The 14799-nt window shown below is 45.0% G+C and overlaps 1 protein-coding gene across 1 annotated transcript; it reads left to right on the top strand.

The window, feature by feature from the left end:
- The first annotated feature begins 1010 nt into the window (after positions 1 to 1010).
- CASC3 (CASC3 exon junction complex subunit) lies at positions 1011 to 13641 on the top strand. Its single transcript, XM_027872914.1, has 14 exons — positions 1011 to 1487; positions 2362 to 2389; positions 2703 to 2740; positions 5172 to 5327; positions 5418 to 5569; positions 6022 to 6198; positions 6356 to 7047; positions 8424 to 8488; positions 8765 to 8879; positions 9135 to 9233; positions 9518 to 9732; positions 11077 to 11199; positions 11360 to 11424; positions 11963 to 13641. The coding sequence occupies exons 1-13, from the start codon at positions 1092 to 1094 to the stop codon at positions 11381 to 11383; spliced, it is 2280 nt and encodes a 759-aa protein (XP_027728715.1). The 5' UTR covers positions 1011 to 1091; the 3' UTR covers positions 11384 to 11424; positions 11963 to 13641.
- Positions 13642 to 14799: the final 1158 nt, after the last annotated feature.

The raw sequence follows: 14799 nt of genomic DNA, 5'->3' as shown, positions 1-14799 counted from the left end.
ATCTAGGAATGCTGTACTTCCCAAAAGATAAATTGGAGGTGACCCAAAGGGCAAGGAAACATGTTTTGGTCCAGACCTATTGCTTTATTTGTATGGGAAACTTGTAGACACTCCCTTCACTGGTCATCAGGACCAAATCATATGTGATAACTTGTAAAGCACTATATCAGCAACCGTTATTCAACTTAAAACGTTAAAAAAAAAAGTTTGCCTAGGGAGGCTCTGCAGCGGCACTTTGAACTCAGGTCTTCCAGATTCCAAGACTGGCTTTCTATCCACCACACACACATCTCCAACTGTGACCTAAAGAAGAGGCATAAAGACTATACAGTAAATAATGGTCGATAGGAAAAGGGGAAAATTGGACTAGTCTGAACAGCCCCAAGTCGAGTAATGGCACCCCCAAAATGTAAAAGGAAAGCACTCCACCTTATTCGTTGCACAGCCTTCGTGGACGCGCAGTGGGGAAGAATATGGAATAGGATGGCATGGAGGGTCTCCAAGACATCCACCTCTACGTGCATCCACAAATCCATGCAAATAATTTCAACGGGGACTGAGTTCTTTAAAAATAACAGTGCTTCCTTGGACCTTGGCTCAGCTCGACTACAGACCAAAGCCACTTGGAACCCTCTTTGGCGTCCCTACTGGGTGGATGGCTTTCAGGGGGAGACGCTAGAGCATTCTTTTACAGACAGAGCAAAGTGGCTGGGAGTCATGGAAAATGAAAACCATGATCGTGGTGTTCAAAGTTCGTAAATCGCTTCTCCAAGCTTCCAGCCCTAGACAGAATAGTTTAGAAGATGGCCGGAGTGGGGCGGGGAGGTTTCTGCATTGGAGGAAGGTCGGCTAGTTCCTCTTTGGCAGGCAGAAAAACTGCCCGGGAAGGCTGGGGCCCATGCGCGCAAGCGCTCGGCTTGCGAGTAACAACTCCCCCGCCCCGCACACACGCCCACACACAGACCCACACACAAAACCACCACTGCACCACTCGTCCTTGCCCCAGCCCTTAGAAACACACTGGTTTCAAGTTGCCGAGCGCCCCCACGAGACCGGAAGCGGAGCAGGATGATGGGCTCTTGGCGCAGAGCATGCTGGGTTTTGTAGTGTCGTCCGCTCTCCCTCTCCGCCGAGCTTCGGTCTCCCAGCGGCCCCTGCGAACGGGCGCGGCAGACAGGCTGACGGGCTGGCGGGCGGCGGGGGGGGAATCGAGTAACTCGCGATCGAGCGAGGGAGCGCGGAAGCCCGGACGGGGGTCGGTTCTCCGCAAGATGGCTGACCGACGGCGGCAGCGCGCCTCGCAGGACACGGAGGACGAGGAGTCCGGAGCCTCGGGTTCTGACAGCGCCGGTTCCCGGGGCGGCGGCGGCGGAGGCGGCGGGGCCGGCGGAGGCTCCTCGGCTTCGCTGCGCGGGGGCCGATCCGGGGGCCTCAACTCGCGGCGGACGGAGGGAGGCGGCCTCCGGAGTCCCGAGGAGTCGGAGTGTGTGAGTGAGCGGGGCCCAGGGCCGGTCCGGGCCGAGCGAGGAGCGGCGGGCGGGCGGGGGGCGGAGGGCGGAGGGAGGGCGAAGGGAAGGGGCGGGGCCTGCGGGGAGGGGGAGGGGACGGGACGGGGGTGGTCTGTGGGTTTGGCCCCTGAAGAAATGAGGCAGAGAGGCCACACGGCGGAGTTTTCATTTCCCCAGTGGGTCGAAGGGACTCGGTCGAGTTTTTTTCTCTGCCAGTCCATGGCAGGGAGGGGGTGTGCCCGTATTTGTCTTGTCCCATTCCTTCCTTTCCCCCTCCGCCGGTTCTCCCAGCCACAGGTTCATCTTGAAGATGACTTCTGGTTTGTTGCCCGCCCCCCCCCGACCTTTTGCCCCATTCTCCTGTTTTTTATAACAGTTAATAATAACTAACATTCCTATAGGGCCGCTAGGTATTGAAGTGGATAGAGAGCCAGGCCTGTTGTCAGGAAGACCTGAGTTCAGATTCCACTTCAGACACTTACTAACTGTGTGACTCTGGGCAAGTGACTTAACCCTGTTTGCCTCAGTTTCCTCATCTGTCAAATCAGCTGGATAGGGAAATGGGCAAACTACTCCAACCCAAATGGGGTCACAAAGAGTTAGACAGGACTAAATAAACAACTTCTGGGAAAGAAAATGGCAAACCACTTCAGTGTCCGTGCCAAGAAAACCCCAAAAGTGTCATGAAGAGTGGGACAGGACTCAACAACAACAATATTCCTATAGTTTTTGTGCTTTACAAATATCTCATTTTATTGTCAGGGGAAGTTCATAGGTGGGTGGGGGAAATGTAGAAATAGTAAATTTCAGTGCAGAACTATGGCCAACAGTCACTCTGTCTTCTTTTATCCAGGAAAGTGAAGACTGCATAGAAGGCGATGGTGAGTAGCGGCTACTCTGCCCTCAAAGAGCAGATGATAACCAGCCTCACCCCCACATGCAAACTTGCTCTCCAATTACCTGCCTCTAACAACCTACTGTTCCTGAGACTGCTGTCTTGGATATGGTTATTTTCTCATTTTAAGCTCCTTGCATCCTCTATTTTGGATAGCTCTGAACTTAATTGTCATGTCAAAGAGGGTTTGTGTCCACTCAGCCTGCAACTTTATTAGATCACCCTGTGGACAGTATGTTTGCTTATAGATACTTTGTCCAGATGGTTTGTTTGACCTCTGATTTCTTTCTCCCTTTCAGCTGTTCTCTCAGATTATGAAAGTGCAGAGGATTCAGAAGTGAGTGCAACATTTTTCTTTAGTAGTGCAGGAACAAACATTTCAGAGTGTGCATACAACTCTGTTACAAATCCTGCAAGTCAGCTAATTATCCGTTGTATACAAAGCTGCTGTTGCTATGCTGGTGTTGCCTTTCTATTCCACTTTCCATTGTGCTTCAGAAAAACTGTTTAGCATCAGAAATTGACTTGGTCTTATACAGGGAGGTTTGGCCTGAGTTCCCCTCATTCTGCAGGAATAGAAACTTTTCTAACTGGAAAAAAAAATGATACAAATAAAATAATGAAAGCATCTTTTCAGGTGTTTTGCTTAGAGCCCTTGTACCATCAGATTTTCCTCAGTTTTCATTGTTGCATTAGGGTGGTTGGGTAGTTCACTTTAATTTGCTGTAAAGCTAGCTCTCTTATTGGTGATGTCAATTCCAACATTTGCCAGCCAAACTATTCACCTTTGGCACCTTGAGAGCAGTAGGGTTCAAAATTTCTTTGAGGGTTTGATAATGGCATGATCTGAGTGTTTCTGACTGTTAGAGTGTTCACTCAGTGCTGCAGAGGTCTCGCATGGGCATATCTTCAATGTGATTAGGAATTCCAGGTTAAAGTATTCATTGGATGTCATAAGCATGCCTGGCTTCTCTGAGCATAACTTTGCTTAAAATAATAAGTGTTGCTGTTATGCTTTTTAAAAATTTAATAGTTTTTCCCCAATTACACATAAAAACAATTTTTAACAAATTTTTGAGTTCCAAATTCTCCCTCTGCCATTATGCTTTTACTTGACACATATTTGCATTTAATCCTCCAAAGTAGGTATCTTCCTCATTTTACTGAAATAGGAAATTGAGATTCAGAGAGATAAGTGACTTGCCCTTGGTCAGATAAAAATAAGTATCAGAGGTGAGATTTGAACCCAGGTCGTTTTTTGGTTCCAGGTCCAGTGAGTGCTTTCCCCATAACTACACAATACCTCTCAATAATGATGAGATGCAGCTTTCATTGCTTATTTTATTCCCTGGGATCCTTGGGTGTACCTTGAGTGTAAGCCTTTGCAATGAAAGATACTTATTGTAAATGTGAAAACCTGAGCTGACTCTTAGTGTTGGAGGTGCTGACCAATAGGAAAGATAAAGCTGTGGAGCCCCAAGGCAGCATTTTGGCTTCAGTTAGGTTTCAGTTTGGTAGTATAATTTGGACTCTCCTCAGCACTGTACTATTTGTGTCCTTCTTTTGTATCTTGAAAACAAATTAGTTTCTGAATCCTGAATAAAAGAGCCACCTTATTTGACATTCAGCTACAGACTGGAGACTGTGTAAAATAAAGTTACCTCATTAATCATGCAGATACTATTTTAGGATGTTTGATTCCAGTCAAAGCAAAGTTCCAGGCCCCCTGTATGAGGGGCAATGAAGAAAGGTCACATGTACACTAAGAAGGATTTTTAAGAGCTCAGGCTAAGAATTGGTTGGGAATGTAGTACTAGGCAGAAAAATGGATGCTAGCCATCCATTGAGAGAATAAAGAGAGCTGACTTCTTGTTTCTTGTCTTCCTACATGTAGGAAGAAAGACTCCTGAAAGTTATGTGGCTTTTTCAGAAAGGCTATTAGATTTATGGTGCTGTTTGAATACTAAATATTTACTCATTTTGTGGACATTTTTAGCATCTGTTCTTTCTAACTAAAATATTCTAGACCATTTCAAAAGGGAGAATTCGTGCTTTGTGTCTGAAGTTTGGGTAAAACAGTTGAGTAAGCACAAGTTAATTGATCTGGAGCAGAGATTCTTAACCTTTCTTGTGCTGTGGTTCCATTTGGCAGTCTGGTGAAGTATATGAACCCCTTCTCAAAATGTTTTTAAATGCATAAAATATATATATAGAATTACAAAGGAAACCAATTCTACCAAAATACAGTTATTAAAAAAATTTTAAAAGCAAGTTCACAGACTCCAGGTTAAGAACACCTGATCAGGGAGCAGCTGGGTGGTACAATGGATAGAGCACTGGCCCTAGACTAAGGAGGACCTAAATTCAAATCTGGCCTCAGACACTTACCAACTATGTTACCCTGGGCAAGTCACTTAATCCCAATTGCCTCTCCCCCCACCCCCCCCCCAAAAAAAAGGAAAAGAAAAAGAAAAGAACACCTTATCTAGAGAGATAATTTAGCAGATGATAATTCTTTGTTGAATGTCTAGTATGTCTCAGCTCCTATAGTGAATTCCAAAAAACCCAAAACCTATCATTTCACTTTTATAAAGCTTCTGCTTCAGTTTGGTAGATGAGAAGTATTGTGTTTCAAGTTGATAAGAAAAGTATTTAGCTTTCAACTTCAACTGACTATACTACTGGTGCTTAGCAAAAGGATTGGTTTCCCAAGGTACAAGTTCTTCCTGATTTCCCTTTAGGAAGTAACAAGGACAATGTCTTTTCAGGGTGAGGAAGAATACAGTGAAGAGGAAAATTCCAAGGTGGAGCTTAAGTCAGAAGCTAATGATGCTGCTAATTCTTTGGCAAAAGAAGAGAAGGGAGAAGAAAAACCTGACCCAAAAGGCACTGTGACTGGCGAGAGACAAAGTGGAGATGGGCAAGTAGGTACCCAGTAGGGGACATTTCACTTCAGGACCAGGTGAATTATCCCTAGCTTGGAGAAATAAAGAGCCCTTTTGCTTACCTTTTAGGAGAGCACAGAACCTGTAGAAAACAAGGTGGGTAAAAAGGTCACAAAGCATTTGGATGATGATGAAGATCGGAAGAACCCTGCCTACATCCCCAGGAAAGGGCTCTTCTTTGAGCATGACCTCCGAGGCCAAACTCAAGAAGAAGAAGTCAGGTAACACTTAGGAAGAGGATTCTCAAAAAGGGTTTGCTTAGATCTAATTGCTTCTCTATTTTAGGAGAAATGCTTAGAGAGGCTTGAGATGCTGTATAGATTACATTTTTTAAAATGTCTCAGCTGAGCTAGCAGACTATATTCCAAAGGGCTGTTTATTCAACAGAGATTTTTTTAAGTGCCTGAGGAAGTTGCAAAATTTAGATAAGATGTGGTCTTTCCCTTTGTAGAATTTATAGTCTAATAAAGGGACTTGGCATTGGTATTGCCCTAATCTCTGGGAGGCCTACCTGCTTTGACTGGGAGGCTGGGACACTGAGCCACTGAGGTGGTGTTTATTTTCCTCCATAAATACTCTAGCTCTTCTCAGGGGAGACACCATGCCTCTTCAAAGTGTCTTTCAGCTTTGGTAGGCCCTGCAAGTCAGGAATATTCTTCTCTTTTTTGTCTAGACCCAAAGGACGGCAGCGGAAGCTGTGGAAGGATGAGGGCCGGTGGGAACATGACAAGTTCAGAGAGGATGAACAAGCACCCAAGTCTCGGCAGGAGCTCATAGCCCTCTATGGTTACGATATTCGATCAGCTCACAACCCTGATGATATCAAACCCCGGAGAATCCGTAAACCCAGGTGAGGAATGACTTGAAGTAAGGACCATTAAACATTTTCTGGTAGGGGGGTATCTGTTCTTTATTGCCACCATTCCTGAAGACATGATCCTATAATCTGCAGGAGGTAGTCCCTTTCATCACTAGGTCTTAATGGTTTTTTGATTCTACTCTTCCAGGTTTGGAAGCTCTCCGCAGAGGGAGCCAAACTGGGGCAATGACAGGCCAAACAAGCCTCCCCGTCACCAGGGCTCTGGGGGATCCTCCTTGCCACCAAGAACATTCATCAATCGTAATGCTGCTGGTACAGGCAGAATGCCTACATCTAGGAACTTCTCTCGAGCTGGAGGCTATAAGGAAGGAAGGACCGGGTTTAGGTCTGCAGAAAATGGAGGGCCACATAACATCCGTTCTAATGACTCCGTCAAGCATGAAAATGGTTATCGTTCTCGGCGCCTGGACTACTGCACAGCTAGGGACCCATCCCCTGAAATGGAGTCTTCCCATATGCTTAGCAGCCCTGAAAGAGAGGAAATAGCTTCAGAGCCTCCTCCTCCTGCCCCTGAAACTGTACCACCACCCCCAGACAGACCAGTTGAGAAGAAGTCCTACTCTCGAGCAAGAAGATCCAGAAACAAAGCTGGAGATGCAAGCAAATTGGCAGAGGAAGTGCCACCTCCTGCGGAGGGGCCAGCCCCTGTACCTCCACCTCCCCCAACTACCCCACCACCACCCTCAAAGACTGGGAATTGGGAGGCCCCAGTGGATTCCAGCACAGGAGAACTTGAGCAAGACATGACCCAACTGAATCTGACCGAACAAAATTGGAGCCCAGGACAGCCTCAGTTCCTACAGCCAAGGGAACTTCGAGGTAAGTTAACTCAAGGATGGATGACTAGCTTTTTGCTTTGCCTCAAAAAAGTTAGATGATGGGACATGGAAATCTTGGAGATGAGGTATCTGGACTAGTATCACTGATTGAAGTCCCCATGGCAATCATTTTTAGCCTGGTACTCTAAAGCACCATGGTACTTATGTATTTTAAGAAAGCACTGATGTTTAACAGTATTCACTTTGAGTATTCAGAACTCAATAATTGGATACTGTGGATAAAGAGGAAGAGTCTATGCCCTTTTAAGCTAATGATAGAGGCTGGTTCTCTAAGGCAGAAACTACTCTGTTAAGTTTGAGTTAGTATCTTTTAATTCCCTTTGGAAGAACATCCTATCCTTCCGTGACAATCTTCATGCTTAGGAACAAGTCAGGCCTTCCCCACTGCTAAAGTGTGCCCTCCAGTGGTCATTTCAGTCCTTCCTAGGCCACTAAATGGCTGGATGTGAGTGACTTCTTTGGTCCCTGAAAGTGCCTCACTACAGTTTAGAATCTGGGAATCCTCATCTGTTCACTTTTCAGATGAGATTTGTAGCAGCTCCCAACTAAACAAGAGATGGAATCCTTGCATTGGTTGGGACTAGAAAATTGGCAAAGGAGTGAATTGGATCTTTCTTCAGATGTCCTTTTCTTACCAGTCAGGAGCTAGATAAAGCCTTTACTCTGATTTAGATGATTTCCCCCAGATGGAAATGGCTATAGAACTTCCACTTAAGGCCTCCAGATCTAGGATGTGTTCAGATTACATAGATTGACAAACATGCCCCACCTTTTCCAGTTGTTACCCCCAAACTGATAGTCTTGAGAGTTTGCCTGTTTATTATAATGAGCTAACTATTGCAGCCTAAGGCTTTCTGCAGTGAAATATTCATAAGAAAAGATTTAAACATGTGCTTCCTTAACTGAACTCTTTCTTTTTTTTCTAATTTTGTTTTTTATTTACAAAATATTTTCAGGTTTTTGTTCTTTCCTCCCATCTCTTCTCTGCCTCCTTCACCACCCTTTGAGAATGACAAAACAAAACAAAACGTTAAAACGTATATAGTAAAAAAAAAACAAAAAAACAAAACAAAAAAAATAACATTCCAGAATTGGCCATGACACTGAATTCATTTTTCAAGAGGTCATGATTGCTGTGTCATGATAACAGGAGAAAGTGGTAAATTTGTTAATGCTAGTGTTAACAGAAAGCAGAAATGGTTTGAAGAGATTTCTCTAGTTCAAAGTGAAGGAGCTATTGCCAGTGCTGGAGTGTATACCACTACCTCTTCCCCCTGTCCCCTCTTGCCCAGTATCATCGTAGAATGCTTTGTGTTTTCTACTCTCCAATGAATAGGTTTTTTGTGTGTGTTTCAGGTATTCCTAACCACATGCACCTGGGAGCAGGCCCTCCACCTCAGTTTAACCGTATGGAAGAAATGGTAAAGAACAGGGATGGGAAATCAGAGGGGAGGGACAAGTTTAGTTTGCAGTTTGGTGCAATCTTTTAATCCAAACTGTAGCATTGATAGGACCAAGGAAGTAAGCCCTGCAGGCTTTCACTTTCTACTGTCTCAGGTGTGTCCAGGAAAGGCCTTTTTTTCTCCCCTCAGTTAATAGACCTTGTTGTCAGTTAGACAGTTTTTATGGGGATGGGGGGCTAGAGATAAGACTATAAGAGCCAGCCTTCACCTAGCCTTTGGTATTCTCTCTTTCAGAGTGTTCAGGGCAGTCGAGCCAAACGATATTCATCCCAACGTCAGAGACCTGTCCCTGAACCACCTGCCCCCCCTGTGCACATCAGTATCATGGAAGGGCACTACTATGACCCATGTGAGTTTCAAGAGTATCTCTTAGAGCTAGGCTTCTTATCAAAGTGCTGATTCTGAATTGAGAGTAGAGTCTTGGATAGTTTATTCCCTCCAGCACCTGAATGTGGGCATCGGGAAGCTGCCTGTTTATTTTCCCAGATAGAACACTAAGAAAATCTTTACAAGATTCTTTATTGTTTGGAGGGCAAGGGAATTTGCCCATGTGACATTGGGAATGAGAATCCCTATTAGTGAATTCCCCTGTGATATCTTGCAGTGCAGTTCCAGGGACCAATCTACACCCACAGTGACAGCCCTACCCCGATGCCTCCTCAGGGCATGATTGTACAACCAGAAATGCACCTCCCTCACCCTGGTAAGTTTATGCCTCTAATTTCCCTTTCAGCAGGTAGGGTTGTAGGAGCAGAGTACATGAGACATCCTGGGGGCTGCTTTGTGTGACCTGAACTTTTCCCACTTGTTAAGAGAGAGAGACAGAGAAAGAGACCAAAATCTAATCAGCCTCTTGGAACAATCCTGAATAGCTTAGGAGAGTAACATTATTTCTCATCCTTGTTTGTGGCCAGCAGATTTAGGAACTGTCACAGAAATAGTACTGTCTTCCTCTACTTCAATATTTGTTCTATTCTCTCTGTTCAGGTTTACATCCCCATCAGACGCCAGCACCTCTGCCTAATCCGGGTCTGTACCCCCCCCCCCTGTCCCTGTCCCCAGGACAGCCACCACCCCAGCAGCTGCTTGCCCCTACCTACTTCTCTGCTCCAGGTGTCATGAACTTCGGCAGTCCCAGCTATCCCTATGCCCCAGGGACACTGCCCCCTCCCCCACCTCCTCATCTGTACCCTAATACCCAGGTAAGGTGACTAGCAAATTGTAATACTGTCCTCACATTCCCTATGATGATGAGGAAATGCAACTTCTTTGATAAATCTTAGGATTTGTAAGGAACTAAGACATCCTGTGATAGTCCACCCTCCTCATTGTAGGTCCCTATCCAATTTCTTTTATTGTTTTTCCATTTAAGCTTTTTGGTTAGTGGCAAGATCCACTCAGGGCCAGAGTGCCCTTCACACAATAAATAGGCATTTAGGAAATGTTCGCTATTGAACTATATGGCATTTCCTCATTTATATTCATTCAAGATATTTATCAAACACCTGTGTGTCAAGATGTCTCATACCAGGTGTTGTCCTGGATATGAAGATAAATAAGAATCAGTTGCAGCCTAATCTACTAGGGAAGATAAGACACACCAAAGCTATTGAGTAGGGCAGGATGGTGATAAAGTGCTGTAGGAACAAGGTTGTTTGAAGTTTCAAAAGAAGGAATGACCACTTGATAAATACCTTAGCATCAGATCACTGGCTGCCACAGTTGTGGGGAAAATTAAGAAGCTGAAGAACCCACAGAAGGGTGTGATCAAGTTAAGAGCCTAAGATTGTGCCATTTGAAGACCTCCTGAAGGATCTGAAGACATTTAGCTTGGAGGGGAAAAGGGCCATGATACCTCTCTTCAAGTATTTAAAGAGTTATAATTAGGAAAGGAAGAGACTTGCTTTGGCCTCTGAAGGCAGAATTAAAGAACAATGGGTGGGTTTCAGAGAGGTGGATTTAGGTTTAGTATAAGAAGAAACTTTCTAGAAGCTATCTTTAGGTAGAAAGGGCTGTTTTGGGAGTTAATGGCTTCTCTTTCAGTGGAGTTCTTCAAGGAAAGGCAGGAATGACTATTCATAATGATTTACTGGAGGAAGTCTTGTTAGGTACCAGTTGGACTTGAAGTTTTACAACTCTGAGATTCTTGGCCAGAGGCTTAGGGAATCTTAATTAAAGCAGGTGGTGATCACATAATCTCTTCTTTTCTTTTGAGGTAATCAGGGTTAAGTGACCTGTCCTCGGTCACACAGGTGGTAAGTGTCTGAGTCCAGATTTGAACTCAGGTCCCCCTGACTCCAAGGCCAGTGCTCTATCCGCTGTGGCAGTTAGCTGTCCTGTATTCACATAATCTCGATGAAGTAGGAGAACAACTCAAATATAGGAAACAGCTTAAGGAGACAAAAATTAAGTCATTTTTAAGGGATTGCATAGAAAACCTCCATAATTCCTAAAGATTGTTTATTTGGATTCTGTTATATGTCATTTTTTGCTCCCATTCTGTGTAAGTCAACCGATTTTCCTTTTATCTCCTTTTATCCCCTTAGGCTCAGTCTCAGGTGTATGGAGGAGTAACCTATTATAATCCAGTGCAGCAACAGGTGCAACCGAAACCTTCTCCACCCAGGCGAACATCCCAGCCAGTCACCATCAAACCCCCACCACCTGAGGTATAGCAGCTCCTAGGCTATCTTAGTGTTCCAGCCACTCACCCCAACACACACTGTGCCCCTCCTTTCCCCAGTGTACTTTCCTTGTCCTGGGGTGGGAATCTAGGGAAAAGTACGTGGTGGGTTTCACCTGATACCAAACTCTAGCTTTTTATTTCAGGTTGTAAGCAGGGGTTCCAGTTAATTTGAATTTCTAAATACTTTAAATCTAACACCACATAAAAAGTAAGTACAAATGTGACTGGATGAAATACTGTCATGCTATTGCTTTTTAAAAGACAAAAACCTTATACTCACTAGCCTTTTTTTTGGGTGGTTGTTAATGAAAATGGGGCTTTCAAACATGCTTAATAATATTCTTTTGTAGTTGGAGTTTCATGGGTTAGCTGGTAAATCTGGGGAAAAACCAGAAGGGATCTTGAATTCACCGGTACTTTCCCTATTGAATTAGCTTTAACTTGGTTACTTAGGGCATCCCTGGGGCAGAGTTGAGGAAATAGAGGCTGTTATTAACATAGCAGAACCTGGTGCAGTGAAGAAGTGATGTGGGAGGTAAGAGTGGGATACAGAAAGGAAGGCAGGAGAAGGGTCAGCCTGGCATATACTGTAACAGAGCCCGACCTAGGAGTTGAATGTCTGGATTCTCGTCATTCTAGGATGTGCTTTTTAGTGGTCTGCCTGGCTCTCTCAGAACATCCTGTGGTTGGCCCAGGAAAGTGTATTAATGCTGTGGTGGTTCTTCCTTTTTCCCTACTCCTTTCAGAACAGCAGAAGTGAGAACTCGGAAGATCAGATTCATCAGGCCACCTGCTGCTGGGAGTGCTCTGATGTTATTGTGGCCCCCATCAGCAAGCAGAATTGTTACACACTCAGAATGAAAAGCAGCCTTTCCTCTTCTTGGGAATAGGCTTTGATGGGAAAATAAGGACACCTTTCTCCTCCAGCGGGAGTGGCTGTCTGTACTCAGGGCAGGGAAGGCCCCAGTCAGCCAGCCAACTCATGTACCCTTGTCTCTAGACCTAGAAGCTCTTGTCTCTGCTGCTGATCTTCCCCTCCTTCCATCCTGCCCTGGGATTGAAATGTCCTTCCCTCCCATGGTGGGCACCTTCTTGTCCTTTCCTTGTTTAAGATGTTGAATGAAAAAAACCTTTGCTTGCTGTTTAATATTCTTCCTTTTTCCTTAAAAAAAAAATGAAATGAACTCATTCTATTCAGCTTACCAACTCCTCTGGGTTCCCTTTAGATTCCCTACCATGTCACTCCCAGATGAACATGAATGTACCAGCCAGCTCTTTCCTCACCCAGGGTCCTCATAGGAACTGGCCTTTCTTTGGTTTTGTTGGTTTTTCTTCTTCTTCTTCCTGTTGTATGTTTTTTTAATTCTAACTCTTCCCTAACCCCATAAACACATAGCTCTCAGCAGAGTATAGCATTGAGAAAGGCCCAGGGTTGATAGAAGTGCCCTACCTTCCATTTTCAGCTTTTAGGGATTTGGATCCCGCTATTTGCTGTGATGGGTTTTAGTTTAGATAGGTGCAATTTCTCTACTTTTGGAGAGAGGCAATAGATCAGGTGCTCTTGGGAGTGGGGAGGGTAGAGTATCCTCCCTCTTCTCCCATAACCATTCTTAGGGCTATCTCTTCATAGTGCCTAGGGCAAATCAATGCAATGAATCGGGGAAGAACTGGAGGCCCTTAGGCCTCCTTCCTCCCACCCCCATTTGCTGCAGACCAATGCCTCCCTCCAGGCAACTGCTTCTGAGGGTCACATTCTCAAGTAGCTCCCATCCACTTGCCCCTTAAACCTGTGTGCAATGTTCCCTGCACGTTTTACTTGATTCCTTTCACACTTTGATAGCCTCCCTTTCAATTTAAAAAAAAAAAAGTGGCAAAGCAGCCAAGTTCAAGGCCAAAAGGTAACCAGGTGCTTCTTGGGCTTAGGGCCACTTAACCCATCTGCCTCCTCAGAAGACTTCATCGCAGCAGTTTCCAGAGGCCACTTGGCTGCTACCCCTAACCTACTACAGAACCCAAGTGTAGTGGCCATTTCACCTCAGCATAGTCACTGTTTATCTAGTCTCTTCTGCTTTCTAGCAACTTGGCTTGGTCATTGCAAGTCATCTTGGCCATGGGCTCAATCAAAAAGTATACATGGAGAGAGGGGGTGGGACTCAGCTATTTCCTTCCTTCTTGACTTAGTTAAGAAAAACCCCTCTGTTAGAAGCTAACTGGTGGTTGCCCCTTTTTTAGGCTATTTTCTTGTTGCCTTGAGCCCAAGGGCCACGTGACCAGTCTCCCAGACCTTATAACACTGTGATGGTTATGTCTATTGAACCATGTGTTTTTCTCTGGGTTTTTTTTTCTTTTTTTGTTGTTTTGAGGAGTGTTTATTTGTGATCTACATTGTGACTTCCTGATGATAAATTTTAGATGGGAAATCTGACTACCTTGATTGTTTTGCATTAGTGTTAACTGGGGATGGGAAGGGATTCATAGACTCATGGATTTAGAGTTGGCAGGGATCTCAGTCTGATCCCTCATTTAATTACAGATGAAGTAAGGGGTTCAGAGATTAAGTGCCACATGTGTCAGAAATGGGGATTTGAACTTGGGCCCTTTAACTCTGGAACTGTCCCTCTTTCCACTGCAGTGGAAAGGCAGGATACTGCCTTCTGGTAACTGAATTGGACTAGGTTCTTAAAGCAACATCCAGATACTTAGTTTTTGAATGTGGGGAGAGAAATAAACATTTTTCACAGGCCTCAGGGAAATCAAGTGAGGAAGTCTGTTCACGCTATGTATGGGCTCCTGACTCAGCCTTTCCTCTGACCATGCTGCTACCTCCTGGGATGCCAGTGTTGTGGACAGATGTGATAGGGAGATAGAGCTGCCACGAGACTCCCCAGGGCTTCAGGGTAGAGGGTAGGAGTCAGTTTTGTGGGTCCCTAGTGTACCCAATGATGACTCTGGCCAGTGTCTCGAATGCTTCTTTGGGCGATTGGTCACCAGGTGGCAGTACAGCTGCCTTGTCCTCTTTAAGTCTGGGTTGGGATAATCTCACCTTCAGAGGTAAAGGAGGAGGGCTTTCTTTTTTTCCATCCACTTAACTCTAATTATATTCTTAATGCAGATTGAAAGGAGGGGAAATGGGTAACCCTATCATCTGGTGCAGCTCACTGTCGCCTATAGAAAATTAACATTCTGTGTGGGTACAGTAGGATGCTTTAGAGTGGGTACCTTGGAATGGAACTGGCATCACCTGGACCCAGCTGTGGGGCTACATCCCCAGACTGAAACTTCTCCCTGATTTCTAACTGTAAAATCAAGTGATGTGAACCTTCTCAGCTCTGCCCCCTGTCGAGCAACCCCAAGCTTCACTCTTTTCCTTTTTGACTCGCTGTGGGATGGACCATGTGTTGTATTAGGGGGTGAGGAGAGCATTTCAGGATAACAGCCATGCTTAAGGAGGAATGACTGTGAGGTGCTTCCACACCCCTCTTTTGCTTTATCAGCCCTTTAGTTAGAGCCTATTTCTCTGTTGCCTTGGTAACTAGCTTGGCAAGAAGAAACCCAAGCTCAGCAAAGCCCCTAGCTTTCAGCA

Source organism: Vombatus ursinus, unplaced genomic scaffold (genome assembly GCF_900497805.2).
Source record: "Vombatus ursinus unplaced genomic scaffold, bare-nosed wombat genome assembly UNPS02014801.1, whole genome shotgun sequence".
Taxonomy (NCBI): Eukaryota; Metazoa; Chordata; class Mammalia; order Diprotodontia; family Vombatidae; genus Vombatus; species Vombatus ursinus.
This window is presented reverse-complemented; position numbering and strand designations above follow the sequence as displayed.

Coding starts and splice junctions, on each gene's coding strand:
- CASC3 (XM_027872914.1), top strand. CDS start 1,092: ATGCTGGGTTTTGTAGTGTCGTCCGCTCTCCCTCTCCGCCGAGCTTCG. Junction 1,488..2,361: donor GTCCCGAGGAGTCGGAGTGT/GTGAGTGAGCGG, acceptor TCTTTTATCCAG/GAAAGTGAAGACTGCATAGA. Junction 6,199..6,355: donor CGGAGAATCCGTAAACCCAG/GTGAGGAATGAC, acceptor CTACTCTTCCAG/GTTTGGAAGCTCTCCGCAGA.